Raw genomic sequence first — 18,958 nt, forward strand, 5'->3', positions numbered from 1 at the left:
TCTGGACAAATGCACTTAATGTGTGTTTTATCATACTCTGTCTTTAGTTCTTTTTAAACTTGTATCTCATAAAGGTGTGTGTTTGCTTTAGCTACTTAAGAAAATTAAAATCTCTCTCTCTTGTATAAACTAAAAACACCCATCTCTTTTTTCTCTCTACAAACGTAAATTGTATTCTCTCTTCAGGGGAAGAAATAGGTTGCAACTTACCTGCGCTTAACACATGCACCTCCTGCTGTTCCCTATTTCACTGTCCTTTCTGTACTTCTGATTTGTTTCAAGCCCTCAAAGAAAAATAAAGTGCAAACTCATCTTCAGCTTCACTTTTCTAGGGCAGTCGTCCATGAGGTAGCATCATTTATGATCGTTATTATTTTTTTATTTTTTTTTTAAATGTTGTAATGAATGTTAATGTTAAATGGATGCATGATTGATGTTTTAGTATCGCTCAAATAAAGCAATGTCAACATTGTCAGGGCACGTTGCATAGAAGTTTAACAAATAAGTTGTGCTGTGTCTTTTTCTGAAACATTAAGCTGATCACATGAAGTAGCAAGAAAATGAGTGATTATTGTTTTGTTTTTTTCTTTTTTCTTTCAGATTATACAATCCACCGGTGTGGTCTAGGTTGTGTGTCACAATTACACTATTATATCAGTCAGTCTCCTGTATATAAAAACAGTTTATAAATAAATATAAATAATAAATTCTACAGTAGGTCATAGGTCTGCAGCCTCCCCATATAGTGTTATTTCACCATATTTCCTTAACCTCCTACTGGACGCATCAGGAACAACAGGGGCGTAAAACTGCTTGGGGCGTATATCTACCGGCTCCAGGTCTGCAGCCTCTCCATATAGCAATTTTCAGATTAGAATGTTTCCGCTTGGCAGCATAGCAAAAATCCGTTGTATTAATCCCCGGAAGGGAAAATCCCACATGAAACAGCACAGTAAAAACAGGAAGAACTGGATCTGGCAGCCAAAGCAGACAGGGGAGTTGGGGAGCAAATATAGTCAACAGAAAGTCCCCAGCATGACAAGAACCATCATGTTTTGGTTATACTTGTGAGGGCCAAATATCCTCACTTATAGTGAAATATTATGACAGTCGATTAGTGAGGGACATTTCACTGCTACACTAGTTTAAAAAAGCTTATAAATCATTTGTGTTCAATGTAAATCATAGTGTTTCGCACATGTTTGTGTGATGGGTAAGTTTAGGGGCAGGAGTTGGGTTAGGCCATAGAAAATATCTTTAACCTGATATTAAATCAATGGAAGTCAATGCAATGTCCTCACTTAACAAATGTGTATGTGTGTGTGTGTGTGTGTGTGTAACACTGAGTAAATATACATTATGTTTCTTGTAAAATGTCTGTGCTTATATTTCAAAAAATATATAATTTGTTAATGTTGATTTAAACTCTGAGGCTCTGTCTGGACATGCATAGTTCATTTTTTTTATTTTATTTTTTTTTTTATTTTTTTTATAATTATATAGGATATTATACATGTTCGTTGTTGTCTAAATACATGAATGCAATAATTTGTTGTATTTGTTTAGCATTTAAAAACACACTGGGTTCCAAAAGACTGAGGCCAATAAAATGCTTCAATTTCAAAATACTTTATTTTCTGTACATTTTATTATCAGATCAGTAGGCTAACAATTTTAGTGCAACACTTATAAAATTTTTTTTTTTTTTAAACCCGTTGAATTTAAGTATTTTCAGCACTCTGAGAAAACTTAAACTTTTATAAACAAAACTATGTTCAGTGTATTTCCACGGTTAAGTGTAAAGCGTGGTAATGTGGCTGCGGTCTTTCTGTAGAATCTGAAATCAGTTCAGGAGGAAGTAAAATATCAGAGAACAGCAGAGAAACAAGAAGCTCTGAGAGACTCTCTCTACAGCGTTACACAGATTCCCCTCACAACATGTGACTTTAGCACTGGGTCCAAACATCCCTGACGACTCGCATGCAAATTCAGATGCACATCCTTTCATCACTGATGAGTGTGGAAAATGATCTGTTTAAAAAAAAAAAAAAAAAAAAGGAGTTAAATCACAACCGAAAGCAAACTGAAGTGTCGTAGCAACACATTTAAACTGGTCTTGTCATGTCTGGAATTATTGTATAAAGTGAAGTAAAGTATCCAATATATAGAAATAAATCACTTTTGATGGCAATACAGGATAAAATAACCATTTAATTTTCTTCATCCATCACTTAATTCTTACTATTTTCAGTAAAGCAGTGATTCTCATTCCCCATACAACCCACTGTCTGTGAGCAGCCCTCCCAGTTACAAGAGTAACATTTCTTCCCATTGGGTTGAGAGTTCAAGTCTGTGAAAGAAAGAACATTTTCATTTCTGTGAAACACTGGAATCAAACAACAATTCCTCAGCTGTAGATCATAAATGAGCATTACAATAGAAAGTTAACTTTCTGAAAATACAAAGGCAGCGTTCTAGTTGAAAAATATTAATTTCTTGAGCAAATAATAGATTCATAAGACCAAAGATCGCCTGTTAGATACACCCAAACTGAACTGCATCTCATCCCACCCAACACGTTTATCTCACAGTGATCTCTCCATATGACCACAATGTGAGTTCACAGTGAGTTAAAAGTGTAACCGCACTGTGCACTCACTGTGTGCTCATATTATGGACACTAGGGCTGGGCGATTTAAATCGCGATATTGTTATGCGCATCTCGTCAGTAAAGCCGGTTCCTTGATTAGTAGTAAATCACCATCACCTGCTTTCAGATGAAGCGGCATTTAGGGCTGAGGAGATAATTAAGTGATTAATTTAGTGATGATTGAGCATTATTGAAGACACCTGATGTTAACAAGCAGAATCACTGAAGAAGAAAATCACAAATTGTAAGTTACCATTAAGGTGATGGGTGTTTGCTTTAGTTGGGCTCTAGACCATTATATGTTTACTTTAATATTTACTGTTGTTTGTCTGCTGTTATTGATTTATAGCAGTTAAATGAACAAAGTAAAATGTTATGTTATAGTGTTGGTTATGTTTTGACATAAACATGCTATGATCTGAAAAAGGAAACTTATTGAGATAGTTTGGTTTAACTTAGCAGTAGTTTAGTGAGAGCAGCCTATGATTATCAATACTTTACTTATAATTCAAAATATTTAATAAACATTGTTCTGATCAAAAGACATTCAAATAAATTCATTTAAAACACAGACATCAATAATAAGCCTGTGAATCTCAACAATGGTGACAATAATAAAGCATGTTGCAGTGGCTGCCACCAATCACAACTCATTAATGGCTCCCATCATGCATTGCGGTATGAATAAATTACTTTTCCTAATTGAATATTCTGCTCCTCACCATTGTTGAGATGCATAGACTGAATCTTGACATCTGTGTGTGCCTAAAAGAATGATTTTTTTTTTTAACAAGTTTTAAGAAATCCTTTATATTATATAAAAAAATTCTGGGCATTTATGCAGATTCACTAACCAACAACATAAATCGAAGTCAGAAAGAAGGATTTTAATGAGTTCAGTGATCAAGTTCAAATGATGATTGTCATAACATAATCAACATCATCAGATCACTTTATTCTTTGTTCAACTGGTGATTATAATTCAGAAACAACAGCCAAACAAAATCTAAAGTTAATAATATATGGGCCTAGAGCCCAACTAAAGCAACCATTGATCGTCATAACGGTAACTTACAATTTGAGATTTTCTCCTTCAGTGATTCTGCTTGTTAACATCAGGTGACTTCAATAATGTTCAATCATCACAAAATTAATCACTTAATTATCTCATTAACTTCAACACTCTTGAGTGTGGACTCATATACACTCCCAGGAGTGTTAATTTAACACTGGAGTTTTTGCTGTGTACAAAGAGCCGTAGTTAACTGACAAGCTGAGCCATATCGCATTAATTATCGCTGGCGATACGTCCGCGATATTAGTGCGATATGGCTCAGCTTGTCAGTTAACTACGGCTCTTTGTAGTCAATGCCGCTCCATCTGAAAGCAGGTGATGGTGATTTACTACTAATCAAGGAACCGGCTTTACTGACGAGATGCGCATAACAATATCGCGATTTAAAGCGCCCAGCCCTAAGACCAAAGAGCCCAACTACAGCAAACACTGACCTCTACAATGGTGACCAAACTCTTCAAACAAACTTCAACATGTAAACCTCTTAAACATAATTTCTAAACATCGAAACTTCCCGCTATAACTGTCTAAGAATGTTAGGGGGGATAATGTTCTATCAATGTCATCACTAAACATGTTTGAAATGTTTATAGAGAGTGTTATCCTACCTTTTAGGAGAACATTCTGGTTACAAAAATCAAATTAGCTACAGAAAATATTACAAGAACATAACATAATGCTCTCAAAACATTCATAGAACAATAACATTTCTAGCTGGGATGAGCTCATATTGTGGTCATAGTTTGAGCACACAGTGAGAGCGCTGTGAGGTTACACTTTTAGAACACTGTGAACTCAGATTGCAGACGTTGTGACCACATGGTGACATCACTGTGAGATCATAGTGTTGACTGGGATGTTTAACACATCAGAGCCAGAGGTAAATTCCTGAAGGATTGGCCGAGATGAAGCTTTTCTCTGCAGGAACGTGAGCGCTGAACGACTGCTGACGGCCTGGAGCTCACATCTCAGAAAACTTCTATACAATAGACACTATCTATGTTTCAACCACTACACTCAACAAAACAAACAAAGAAAACCTCTCAAAACTACATCCGCGTGACACAATAAGATTTGTAAAATGTGTAATTGCTCCTCCACAATTGTCACTCACTGTGAGAAATGCTGCCTGTGTAGATCCAGTAGATACTCGTGAAGTGATACAAACTGGTTCCCGTGTGATATGAGTAGAATATATATGTTGGATGGAAAGGGTTCTCAGCCAATCAGATTCAAGAACCAGAACCAGAACTAGCTGTATATATAGGTACACTTAGGTCATGGTTAAATAAAGAAGCATACCTGGGGCAGGGCTGTCATTGCACATGTCGGTGTCACAGCACTGGACTGAATATTCAATTCTTTTGGGTGATGCAGTAATAGACCAGCTGTTACATTCACTTGCTCTAACACACTCTTCTTTAATAGTTTCATGCTTTACACCAGCTAAATACAAAACAGGAAAAGAAAGAATGAAGTAACAGTTTGGGTTAAACTGCATAAAATACATGGAGGTCAGTTATGACACAACACTAATTTGATAGTTAATTTAATTATTTAAAGTGTATTGTATTTGTATTGAACGACATTCATCACAAACCCAGACATTTTTCATAAGATTTTTACAAATCCAAGTTCCATACAAAAACAGTTCATTTGGTGACCATACACTGTAAAAAATTTCTAACCCTCCCAAATCAAAAATTTCAAGTGACCGATAACATCTAAATTTTTCAATTGGCCCAAGTGAAATTCTGTAAATTTCAATTGGCCCAAGTGAAAATCTGTACATTTAATTTTATAATTTACAGAATTTCACTTGGGCCAATTGAAAAATTTAGATGCTATCGGTCACTTGAAATTTTTGATTTGGGAGGGTTAGAAATTTTTTACAGTGTAGGATGAAATACAGAAAGTATTTTTTTGGAATTATTTCAGAGCAATATGTGTTTATATATGTTATATATATATATATATATATATATATATATATATATATATATATATATATATATATATATATGTGTGTGTGTGTGTGTGTGACTTAAAATATTTGTACCATTGATATAATATTATTATACCTCTAAAATTATTTTATATAAGATGTTCAATCATTTTTGAAATATTTTCAAGGTCTTAAAAAGTAAATGTGCACTCTTGACTTACCTATATATTCTACTCTTCTTGAACTTGCACACCTGCTCTCTTCATCGTTACATTTCAAAGTTTTGTTACATGTTAATTCTAGTTCATAATATTCAGAATAGTCTTGAGAGAATCCTGAAATGACAATGAAAATAAACATTCATTGACCATTTACATCCCGAATATCTTCAATATAATATGTTTTCTGTACCTTCAGTGAGATGAATGAAGAGAAGAGCAATGGACACGTGGAGATGCATCTTGTGATGGAAGACAAATGAACAGATGAAGTTCAATCACCCTTGCTGTAAAAGTATGTTTTCTGTCATTGACTGTCAGTGTCAGTAATGCTCCGCCTCCTCCACACATTCACCTCAACCGTCAGTTTACTCACTTCTGCACTGAGTTTGTGCTAAAGTCACAATGAGCAACACAATCACTTTCACATTTTCTGACTTGATCCTCAAGATATTAAGCATCGCGTTAGGTCAGGCAGGTCACGTCAGCCGGTCCATCCATCATTGTCTCTAAAAGTTGTGGGAAACACATTATAATTATAACCAACGTTAATGGCAAACACTTTAGAGTTCAAAAGATCTTTACATGACTTCAATTCATGGGTTTATTTTTCATGTAGTCCCATCATTTTGAATACCCACACACTGCTGTTTCATTTGTCTGATTGGCTCTATTTCATAGACTTCAAAGACAATGAAATCAGTTAATTAGAAACACCTGTGGGCAGGCCCGGGGTGGGTAATCGGGAGAATCGGGAGAATTCCCGGTGGGCCGCTTTACTTTTGGGCCGGTCGAGGAATTTTTTTTTTTCCACATTTGTCACGTTAGTTACATTAGGCTACACACGTTCCGCATTCTGACACAGCAGCGCGCAGCTTCTGCATGGATTGTACCATGTGAGGGAGTTCTCCCCTCCCCTCCTATAGAGTTGGTTGGGTCCAGCCCGTCTTTTCCAAAACGTTTTCTCAGGTAGGCTACCGCGGCACCGCCGGCGCCTACCGATAGCTGGGCCGGCCCTACCGTAACGGTACGCATCAGGGAGGATGGATGGGAGGAAGAGGCCAGGAGGTATGGAAGCTTGTTTCCGCCACAGAATAAAACATTTTAAAAGATAATTGCGACTTTTTATCTCACAATTGCGAGTTTACATCTCGCAATTCTGACTTTATTTTTCAGAATTGAGAGATATAAAGTCAGAATTGCGTGAAATAAAGTCGCACTCGCACTTGCGTGTTATAAAGTCAGAATTGCGAGATATAAAATCCGAATTGCGTGAAATAAAGTCGCAAAAGCGTGTTATAAAGTCGCAATTGCATGTTATAAAGTCAGAATTGCAAGATATAAAGTCAGAATTGTGTGAAATAAAGTCGCAATTGCTTCTTATAAAGTCTAAGTGAATTATTATTTAACCTTTACATTATTTGTTGAACCATGGTATTAATACAAACTACACAATAGTAAGAGCTGAACTGTTGCTTCATTTATCCAATTTGGAAAAAGTGCTAATTTGGAATTCCACCATGGAAAAAGTGGGCCGGTCTTGGCCTGAAACTCCCGGGCTGAAAAGTGGCCCCACTCCGGCCCTGCCTGTGGGTCCACAAAATGGCAGATCTGGGACTAAATGGTACCCATAAATAGAGGAAATTTACATGTTTACATAAAATAAAAAGTTACTGTCATTGTAATGTGCATTCTTGCTGCTTTTTATTTCCAGCATGGAAAATTCCCGCAGTGACTGCACACAACCTCCGGTAAGTCATTGCAAAATTTATTTCAGTGCTGTTGCCATGCACACAATATTTTTTTGAGGTGTCCTTACATGTATAATCCCTTTCAGTCTGATGCACATGAAACCAATACTGTGCAACACCTTTCTAGAGTTCAGGTATGAGGCCCTCTTTACCCAAACATTGAATTATCTGTAGCCTATCTGCACTTCATCTCCTTGTTGATATATATATATATACATATATATATATATATATATATATTTTTTTTTTTATTATTATTATTTTTTTTTCTATTTTCCCTCTTGCAGGAATCAATTAGGTGGCAGCTATTAAGAAGGGCCAGGGATAGACTGGCTGCTGTAATCAGTAGGGAGTCCATTGATTTTGAATATCTCCACTTCATCACCTATCACAGGGATGGGCAACTTCGGTCCTGGAGGGCCACTGTCCTACAGAGTTTAGCTCCAACCCTGAAAAAATCACCTGCCTGTAATTTTCTAGTAATCCTGGGGACCTTGATTAGCTTGTTCAGGTGTGTTTGATTAGGGTTGAAGCTAAACTCTGTAGGACAGTGGCACTCCAGGACCGAAGTTGCCCATCCCTGACCTATCAGCAGTGGTGGAATGTAACAAAGTACAAATACTTTGTTACTTTACTTGAGTACATTTTTCACGTATCTGTACTTTACTTAAGTAGAATCAACAGTGCATACTTTTGACTTTTACTTCATTACTTTTTGCAGCAATTATTATACTTTCTACTAGGGCTGGGCGATTTAAATCGCGATATTGTTATGCGCATCTCGTCAGTAAAGCCGGTTCCTTGATTAGTAGTAAATCGCCATCACCTGCTTTCAGATGGAGCGGCATTGACTACAAAGAGCCGTAGTTAACTGACAAGCTGAGCCATATCGCATTAATATCGCGGACGTAGGGCTGGGCGATATATCGCGCGATATTGTTATGCGCATCTCATCAGTAAAGCCGGTTCCTTGATTAGTAGTAAATCACCATCACCTGCTTTCAGATGGAGCGGTGTTAAATTAACACTCCTGGGGCTGTGAGTGTATATGAGTCCACACTCAAGAGTGTTAAAGTTAATGAGATAATTAAGAGATTAATTAAGTGATTATTGAGCATTATTGAAGACACCTGATGTTAGCAAGCAGAATCACTGAAGGAGGAAATCTCAAATTGTAAGTTACCATTAAGGTGATGGGTGTTTGCTTTAGGTGGGGTCTTGACCATTACGTGTTTACTTTAATTTTTACTGTTGTTTGACTGCTGTTATTGATTTATAACAGTTAAATGAACAAAGTAAAGTGTTATCTGATAGTGTTGGTTGTGTTTTGACATAATCATACTGTGATCTGAAAAATGAAACTTATTGAGATAGTTTGGTTTAACTTGTTATCAGCAGTTTTGTGATTCTTCAGCCTATGATTATCAGTATTTTATTTATAATTCAAAATATTTAATAAACAGTGTTCTGGTCAAAAGACTTTCAAATGAATTTTTTCAGAAGAACAAACATCAATAATCAGCCTGTGAATCTCAACAATGGTGACAATAATAAAGCATGTTGCAGTGGCTGCCACCAATCACAACTCATTAATGGCTCCCATCATGCATTGCGGTATGAATAAATTATGATCTGAATGGTCTATGTAATTTACTTTTCCTAATTGAATATTCTGCTCGTCACCATTGTTGAGATGCATAGACTGAATCTTGACGTCTGTGTGTGCCTAAAAGAAAGATTTTTTTTTTAAACAACTTTTAAGAAATCCTTTATATTATATCAAAAATTCTGGGCATTTATGCAGATTCACAGTTATGCTTTAACCAACAACATACATGAAGTCAGAAAGAAGGATCTTAATGAGTTCAGTGATCAAGATCAAATGATGATTATCATAATATAACCAACACCATCAGATCACTTTTTTTTCTTTGCTCATCTGGCAGTTATAACTCAGATACAGCAGACAAACAAGGTCTAAAGTAAATGTATAATGGTCTAGAGCCCAACTAAAGCAAATACCCATCACAATAATGGTAACTTACAATTTGTGATTTTCTCCTTCTGTGATTCTGCTTGTTAACATCAGGTGTCTTCAATAATGCTCAATCATCACTAAATTAATCACTTAATTATCTCATTAACTTAAACACTCTTGAGTGTGGACTCATACACTTCCAGGAGTGTTAATTTGACAGGAGTTTTTGCCGTGTACAAAGAGCCGTAGTTAACTGACAAGCTGATCCATATCGCATTAAATATCGCTGGCGATACGTCCGCGATATTAATGCGATATGGCTCAGCTTGTCAGTTAATTACGGCTCTTTGTAGTAAATGCCGCTCCATCTGAAAGCAGGTGATGGTGATTTACTACTAATCAAAGAACCGGCTTTACTGACGAGATGCGCATAACAATATCGCACGATATATCGCCCAGCCCTACGCGGACGTATCGCCAGCGATAATTAATGCGATATGGCTCAGCTTGTCAGTTAACTACGGCACTTTGTACACAGCAAAAACTCCAGTGTTAAATTAACACTCCTGGGAGTGTATGAGTCCACACTCAAGAGTGTTGAAGTTAATGAGATAACTAAGTGATTAATTTAGTGATGATTGAGCATTATTGAAGACACCTGATGTTAACAAGTAGAATCGCTGAAGGAGAAAATCGCAAATTGTAAGTTACCATTATTGTGATGGGTGTTTGCTTTAGTTGGGCTCTGACCCTTTTATGTATACTTTAGGTTTTGTTTGGCGGTTGTATCTAAGTTAAACCTGCCAGTTGAACAAATAATAAATAGTGATCTGATGGTGTTGGTTATATTATGACAATCATCATTTGAACTTGATCACTGAACTCATTAAAATCCTTCTTTCTGACTTCGATTTATGTTGTTGGTTACAGCATAACTGAGAATCTGAATAAATGGCCAGAATTTTTTATATAATATAAAGGATTTCTTAAAAGTTGTTTAAAAAAAAGATCATTCTTTTAGGCACACACAGATGTCAAGATTCAGTCTATGCATCTCAACAATGGTGAGTTGCAGAATATTCAATTAGGAAAAGTAAATTACATAGACAATTCAGATCATAATTTATTCATACCACAATGCATGATGGGAGCCATTAATGAGTTGTGATTGGTGGCAGCCACTGCAACATGCTTTATTATTGTCACCATTGTTGAGATTCACAGGCTGATTATTGATGTCTGTGTTTTAAATGATTATCAGTGTTGCCAGATGTATGATAATAATCGTATTTGTACAATAATTTTGACCTCTGTGCGATGTACGATCAATAATGGAAAAAATCCTATAATGTACGATAATTTCAGAACTGTGTGACACTTCAAATGATGGTCGTTGTAATAGGACTTCTCATTGATCTAGCCGTGGATTCTACGTCTACTGGGGGAAGAACGTGTAGAGAGAGGGAGCGAGAGACCTTGCGTGTGTGTGCTAGTGTGCCTCACGAAGCGCACGTAAGGACCCAACCAATCAATTGTAAGTGCGGGCGGGCTTTTATCTATACTCCCGAATCAGAGCCGAAATATATATATCGTGAGATTGTTATGCGCATCTCGTCAGTAAAGCCGGTTAATTGATTAGTAGTAAATCGCCATCACCTGCTTTCAGATGGAGCGGCATTTACTACAAAGAACCGTAGTTAACTGACAAGCTGAGCCATATCGCATTAATATAGCGGACGTATCGCCAGCGATAATTAATGCGATATGGCTCAGCTTGTCAGTTAACTACGGCTCTTTGTACACAGCAAAAACTCCAGTGTTAAATTAACACTCATGGGAGTGTATGAGTCCACACTCAAGAGTGTTTAAGTTAATGAGATAATTAAGTGATTAATTTAGTGATGATTGAACATTATTGAAGACACCTGATGTTAACAAGCAGAATCACTGAAGGATAAAATCTCGAATTGTAAGTTACCGTTATGGAGAATAGTGTTTGCTTTAGTTGGACTCTAGACCCATACATTATTAACTTTAGAGTTTCTGAATTATATTCACCAGTTGAACAAAGAAAAAAGTGATCTGATGGTGTTGGTTATGTAATGACAATCATCATTTGAACTTGATCACTGAACTCATTAAAATCCTTCTTTCTGACTTCGATTTATGTTGTTGGTTAGTGAATCTGCATAAATGCCCAGAATTTCTGATATAATATAAAGGATTTCTTAAAAGTTGTTTAAAAAAAAAAATCATTCTTTTAGGCACACTCAGATGTCAATATTCAGTCTATGCATCTCAACAATGGTGAGGAGCAGAATATTCAATTAGGAAAAGTAAATTATATAGACAATTCAGATCATAATTTATTCATAACGCAATGCATGATGGGAGCCATTAATGAGTTGTGATTGGTGGTAGCCACTGCAACATGCTTTATTATTGTCACCATTGTTGAGATTCACATGGGTGATTATTGATGTCTGTGTTTTAAAGAAATTTATCTGAATGTCTTTTGATCAGAACAATTTTTATTAAAATATTTAGAATTATAAGTAAAATACTGATAATCATAGGCTGAAGAATCACTAAACTGTGGCTAACAAGTTAAACCAAACTATCTCAATAAGTTTCCTTTTTCAGATCACAGCATGATTATGTCAACCAACACTATAAGATAACATTTTACTTTGTTCATTTAACTGTTATAAATCAATAACAGCAGACAAACAACAGTAAATATTAAAGTAAACATATAATGGTCTAGAGCCCAACTAAAGCAAACACCCATCACCTTTATGGTAACTTACAATTTGTGCTTTTCTTCTTCAGTGATTTTGCTTGTTAACATCAGGTGTCTTCAATAATGCTCAATCATCACTAAATTAATCACTTAATTATCTCCTCAGCCCTAAATGCCGCTCCATCTGAAAGCAGGTGATGGTGATTTACTACTAATCAAGGAACCGGCTTTACTGACGAGATGCGCATAACAATCTCACGATATATATCGCCCTACCCCTGCCAAAACAACACTGTAAAAAATGTTCGTAATTTTAACAGTAAAAAACTGTAAAAAGCAACAGAAAAAAAATGTTAATTCCTTAACGGTATGTACCCTTACTATATACAGTGAAAAACTGTAATAGCTCTCACGGGACATTTCATGTAATTTTACATTAATAATCTGTTAAATGTACGGATTTTGGAAGTACACTGTAAAAAAAAAAATTACCGTTGCATTTACCATACCTGGTTGCCAGTACTTTATCGTACAAAATACGGTATAAATATTTATGTTTTACGGCATTGAACTAAAGTTTACGGTAAAAAACTGGCAGCTGTGGTTGCCAGTATTTTACCGTAAAAAATACAGTAGAATTTTTTTTTGCTTTTACGGCACTGAACTAAAGTTTACGGTAAAAAACTAGCAGCTTGCAAGTGCTTTACCGTAAAAAATACGGTAGTAATATTTTAGGTTTTATGGCATTGAACATTGAACTGAACTTTTATATAAAAAATAAAAACCTGCCAGCTCTGGTTTCCTGTAATCTAATTATTGAGAATTACCAGAGGTTTAGACGATGTTTTATTGAAAATAATTAAGTTTGAAGTTACCATTATGGAGATGAGTGATTGCTTTAGTTGGGCTCTTGACCCTTGACTTTTTAACTTTAGATTTACTCTGACTGCCTTAACTGTGTGGTTATATAACACAAACATTATGGCATGAAAATCAGAGAGAAAATGTGACCAGGTGATGATGGCAGGTTAATGATGAGATAATCGTCATGTAATGGCCTGATTCACATAAAGAGTCTTATTTCTCACTTTATAAACAAAGTGATAATATTAATTATAATATTAAAATAAATATTTCATATTATTGAGTATAATATCTCTGTAAGTGAGCAACAGATAATCTGAAGAACTCTAAAATGCATGGTGTAGATAAAAGGTTTTGAACTACTGCTTGATGTAAACCAACACAGACATCAAGAATCAGCGTATGAATCTCAACAACGGTGAAAATCAACACAATAATCAAATAAAACTCTGAACATCACAAAACAAGCTACTAAAAAGCTGCAACAAAAACAACTTCAATAATAAAAGCAGATATAATAATAAAAGAAAATACTAAGGCAATTCAGCATAATGTATTCCTGCTGCAATGCATGCTGGGAGATACTGATGAGTTTTGATTGGAGGCTCCATCAAGTGCACTGCACTTTTATCATCACCATTGTTGAGATTCATTACGCTGATTCTTGATGTCTGTGTGTGTCTGAAAGATACAGCAGTTCAAACCATTATTGTACACAATGTTTTAAAAATTCTTCGGATTATCACAGTAATGATGGATCACATGCTGTACAGGGGCGATTCCAGGATTTTATAAATGGGGGGGGGGCACAGGGGGGACCAAGAACCAGTAAGGGGGGGCCCATGGGAAATCAGAAAATTCAACTGGAAAAACTTCTAAAGTAGAACAGTCTTTTTATTTTTCAATAAATTATTATGCAGTCTTTACTTGCATACATCATTGTTTATTCTTTCAAGCAGATATATTTATTTGTATGAATTAAATTTTATTAAAGCTATTATTAAAGAGCAGTGAATGCTTTTCTCTTTTTATTTTGTTGTTTGAACAATATTAAGTGTACAGAAGGCATTAGGTTTATTACGCACTGTCACTTTAAGACCGAGTGTGCAGATCCAATTGCACTGCTAATGCACATCCGATATTCTCACAACTGTACGTTCTGTAAAGACATAACCGACTGTGTTTTACGTGAATACTCTCAAAAACGGACATTTAGACAACATGTTGTGTGTATTTGTCCATTCAGACGCGAAAGAGAGTTCAATTCAGTCCATTGCGCGCAGCGCGCAGGGCTGCACTCTTCGGGTCGCGCGTGTGTGTGTGTGTGTGTGTGTGTGTGTGTTCGCACAGAAAAACATACCGAATAAAGCTCTCTTTCGCGTCGTCACTCTTATTCAGATCTGTCCATATGTCTGCCCTTCTCTTTCTCCCAGACGTTTACATTTTTGAACGATTTGTGAGACATGCAGCAAGCGCATTCCAACTCGTGTGCCGCTGGGTAGATCAGCACGTTACAATTCAAATGTGCGCATCTACCACAAACGCAAATCAGTTCTGACTGGATCTCTCGTCCCTCCCTAACATTTTCGTCTATTTTTTATTCGTTGTTCATAATTCATAGTTGTCGTCATTTAAAACTGTTTTTTATATAGTTATCGAACGTGTTAGTCTGTGAAAAAATGTCGTTGACGAAAATAATGACGAACATTTTTCGTCAACGAAATTTACAATATATATACTGTAATTGAGTGTGTATACCATAAACAGTGACGTATCGAGGTGTCTCTCTCCTGACTCCTGTTTAAAAAACGCAGACCAGAGATTCTGCTTTGCAAATCGCAAATCAAGCAGTGATTGACAGCGCTCTGATCCAATGGCGTTGGACATTGTCATGTTGACAGTAAATCTAGCCCAATGATGTTAGGGGGGCACCAGGGGGGGCCAATCATATTCCAGGGGGGGCCGGTGCCACCCCGTGCCCCCCTTCTAGACACGCCCCTGATGCTGTAGAATCATAGGGCTACTACAATTAATAATGTAAAATTAATAACACATATAATAAAAGATAAGAGCTCAGTGAATCAAACATGGTGATTGCCATCACTGGTACACAATCAACATCACATGATTCACTTTCTCTCTGATTTCCTAGCCATAATCAACATGTCTTATAAACACAGAGTTACAGCAGGCAGAGAAAAACTTATGTCAGAGAGTCAAGGGTCAAGAGCCCAACTAAAGCAGTCACTGATCTCCATCATGGTGACTTAAAATGAAACAATAAATCATCAACATCTAAACCTCTGTTAATTCTCAAACAGAACTGTAGACGTCTGACAGAAATAAAGTCAGTCTGGTTAGTAATAAGTGAAGCTGGTAATGCTGTTTGTGGAGTTGTTTAATCCTCCTCTGCTGAGATCTTCACAGATTTAATGTTTTTTATCTTCAGTTGATTTCATCTAAGACTGTGGCTGACGTCAGTTGTAGTTCTTGTGTTTCTCTTTTTCTCTGTTCTTATTGAATGTCTTTCATTCAGTGATTCTGCTTGTTGACAGCAGGTGTTCATCATTAATGCCCAATCATCACTTAATTAATCACTTAAGTATCTCATTAACTTTAACTCTGATTCAGAGTTATTTTAACTCTCTGTAGAGAGGGACCAAATGTTCTCTGAGCAGAGTTAATTTAACTCTGGGGATTTTGCTCTTTTAGCGCTCGTTAAGTAAGTACTTATTGAAATTAAGTACCTACTCATTGAGTATGCGGTCTCGAACGCAGCAATTGTGTTAAAAATGAAATGTTGGAAAATGTGAAAATGAAAAGGATTACATAAATTCTGATTTTAATTCAGCATGTGTGTAATTATATATATATATATATATATATATATATATATATATATATATATATATATATATATATATATAGTCAACGATTGTACCCTGTCAAAGCCAATTTTGTACCCTTTTTGAAGGGTCCATTTTTGTACTGTTAAATAAAGGTACACAATTGTCACCACAGGTACAAGACTGGTCTCTTAAGGTACAAATCACAAGGGTACAAATATGTACCCATATGCCAAGGGTACAAAAGCTGTAAATGAAACAATGTAAGTATTCTTTTAAATAATGAAACTAAAACAGCCAGTATAGGTGGCAGCAAGTAGCCTAACTGTTTAATCATTCACTCAGCTGATTAGTTCAATTCAAATACGGCGATTCATTCAGTATAGAAACACCACTAGCCTATAAAGCTCAGAAAATCAGCAGTTCTGCTGTGGTGTTTGGATACAAAACAGTTAAACATTCAAATAAAACCATTAAACAGTCTGTGTAAATATGCCTAATGTAACTTCAAAGTCAGTGGCATTAGTGATTTCGGACCGGAGGACAGTCTCACCTGAGTTCACAAATCATGAATAATGAATTGCTATAATATGTGTATGTCTATGCAGTGCACTGCAAATTTATAGCCATACAAATCTCAATTTCAAACCACAAACTGTCTTTTACTTAACGAAAAATAATCTCTAGCTCTGTTCTTGGAATGTTCTGACAAAATTAGTCTAACATTCTCAGAATGTTCTAGAAACCAAACATGTTTAGTTGGGTTTTGATAAAAGCATCTGCTAAATGAATAAATGAAGAAAAAAAAAGTCAAACCTGTCCTGAGGGAATCTGGATTCCAAACAGCAAGCTGAGCACTATAAAAGTCTTTGTCTTTTGCTATTTATCTTCACTCGCACTGTGTACATATATGTTCCTCAGCCAATCAGAATGCTTTGGTAGGTGATGTCAGATGTCTCCTTTTCTAGTAAATCACATGATATTATTGAAGCCTGCATTATAGAGGGTCTGGGAGGGGCTCATATCAACTGGGGCTGTGTGGTGGTTTCCAACAGGGAGATCTGCTGAGCCTTGTGGAAATGGATAAATACTCATAAACTCTCCCTCTTCAATAATGTATGCTAGGGGAAGGCTTGCAGATTTTACATTATCAAGGGCCAAACAGGAAATAATTCAATTAAATCCAAATATATAAATATAAGTATAAACATATTAAGTTATAAGCAATTGAAAACTGACAGAACGGTAAGTAATTGAACTAATACTCTTTTTCAGTAAAATCCCTGGTGTTAAATTTAACACCGGTCGGTGTTTATATGGGAACCACCAGCAGGGTGTTAAAAGTAACACTGAAACAGTGTTAGAGTTAATGAGATAATTAAGTTATTAATTGAGTGATGATTGAGCATTGAAGACACCTGATGATAATAAGCAGAATCACTGAAGAAAAGAGAAACACAAGAACTACAACTGACTTCAGACACAGCCTTAGATGAAATCAACTGAAGAGAAAAGAAGACATTAAATCTGTGAAGATCTCAGCAGAGGAGGATTAAACAACTCCACAAACAGCATTACCAGCTTCACTTATTACTAACCAGACTGACTTTATTTCTGTCAGACGTCTACAGAAGATTTTATTGAGAATTAACAGAGGTTTAACTCTAATGTGTTTCATTTGAAGTCACCATAAGAGTGATTAGTGTTTCCATTAGTTGGGCTCTTAATTCTTAATATATCTTTTGTTTATTTTGGCTGCTGTGACAGTGTAGAGGCTAAAGTGAAATGAAATCAGGTGATGATAGTTACCTGTTTATGGAATTATAATTATAAACAAGCAACCTGATTTACTGATGCCATTTAAATCGAACAAAATCTAAAAAAAAAAAAAAAATGTATCTGTTAATATATTTGTGATATATTAATCTGGCAGTATTGAAGCAATCCAAATTTGACAACAATGAGCACAATAATCTAGTATGTAGTGTAATGGTGACACACAGACATCAACAATCAGCGTATGAATCTCAACAATGATGACAATCAAAAGTGCCATGCTGCAATGCATGCTGGGTACCAGCATAGTACAAAACTCCCAAATTGTACAAAACTCCAAAACAGCTGAATTGTCCTATTATTTTGTTTAACCCTAAAATATTTCCTTTTATATTTTGCTGTTGTTTTGTAGTGACATTTAGTAGCTTTTTTGTGATGTTCAGAGTTGATCCAATTATCTGAATATTTTGTTGATTGTCACCATTGCTGAGATTCATACACTGATTTTTGATATATGTGTGTGTCATGAAAGATTAAAATAGTATGCTCATGTTTGTTAAAATCTTCTAACTTATTGTTGCAGTACTTGTGGATCTAATACAGCAAGATATAATGTGGGTTAAATGTGATAAAGGAGCAAGTAGTGCTGGTGAAATGAAGCTTTGTGAAGCACTGGGGCTTTCCCCCTTGACTGTATTATAAAATGGTTTGTTACTCAAAGCTTTTAAACACTTTGCACACTAACGACATCTTGTGGTCAAAAGGTGGAAAAGCTGCCTTTCTATCCCAGAAGACTGTTTTTAAAAATATATTTATTTTTCATTTAATAAATCACTTTGCGCTCTGTAAACCGCAAAGCAATCCAGTTAATCCTCATAATTCATGTGTTAGTGTTGATGTAGTTCTTATACAATGTATGAACAAACAACTGTATGAATTAATTTATGAAAAAAATTATAATGAATGGAACTTATTCATTTGTACAGAAACAATTCTTATGAATCTGCTTTGATCTACAAATGCAGCCTTATTCACATAAACTTTAGCCTCAGTCCTAATCCTACGAGTTCATAGGCAAGGCTCATGTAGGCATATATAATCAAAATAAAATA

The 18,958-nt window shown here is 35.7% G+C and overlaps 1 protein-coding gene across 4 annotated transcripts; it reads right to left on the minus strand.

Annotated features, from left to right (window-relative positions):
• Nucleotides 1-1,612: 1,612 nt before the first annotated feature.
• LOC307157256 (uncharacterized protein) lies at nucleotides 1,613-16,997 on the minus strand. Of its 4 annotated transcripts, XM_079869126.1 has the most exons (8): nucleotides 16,887-16,926; nucleotides 13,759-13,905; nucleotides 6,265-6,397; nucleotides 6,082-6,130; nucleotides 5,892-6,005; nucleotides 5,028-5,171; nucleotides 2,243-2,350; nucleotides 1,616-2,031 (listed from the first exon to the last, which is right to left on the minus strand). In XM_079869126.1, exons 4-8 carry the CDS (start codon nucleotides 6,128-6,130, stop codon nucleotides 1,844-1,846), a joined length of 603 nt encoding a protein of 200 aa, XP_079725252.1. In that variant the 5' UTR covers nucleotides 6,265-6,397; nucleotides 13,759-13,905; nucleotides 16,887-16,926; the 3' UTR covers nucleotides 1,616-1,843. The 4 variants fall into 4 exon arrangements, with proteins under 4 accessions (XP_079725249.1, XP_079725252.1, XP_079725250.1 ...); XM_079869123.1 differs by having other exon boundaries at nucleotides 1,613-2,031; nucleotides 6,082-6,397; nucleotides 16,887-16,929; XM_079869124.1 differs by lacking the exon at nucleotides 13,759-13,905 and having other exon boundaries at nucleotides 16,887-16,997.
• Nucleotides 16,998-18,958: the final 1,961 nt, after the last annotated feature.

This window comes from Squalius cephalus, assembly GCF_949319135.1.
Source record: "Squalius cephalus genome assembly, chromosome: 1".
NCBI lineage: Eukaryota > Metazoa > Chordata > Actinopteri > Cypriniformes > Leuciscidae > Squalius > Squalius cephalus.

Excerpts from the sequence above, each read along its gene's own strand:
- LOC307157256 (XM_079869123.1), bottom strand. The coding sequence starts at position 6,130 with ATGCATCTCCACGTGTCCATTGCTCTTCTCTTCATTCATCTCACTGAA. Across the intron at positions 6,006-6,081 it reads CTTCATTCATCTCACTGAAG|GATTCTCTCAAGACTATTCT; the intron begins GTACAGAAAACA and ends TTGTCATTTCAG. Across the intron at positions 2,351-5,027 it reads CAATGACAGCCCTGCCCCAG|ACTTGAACTCTCAACCCAAT; the intron begins GTATGCTTCTTT and ends TTTCTTTCACAG.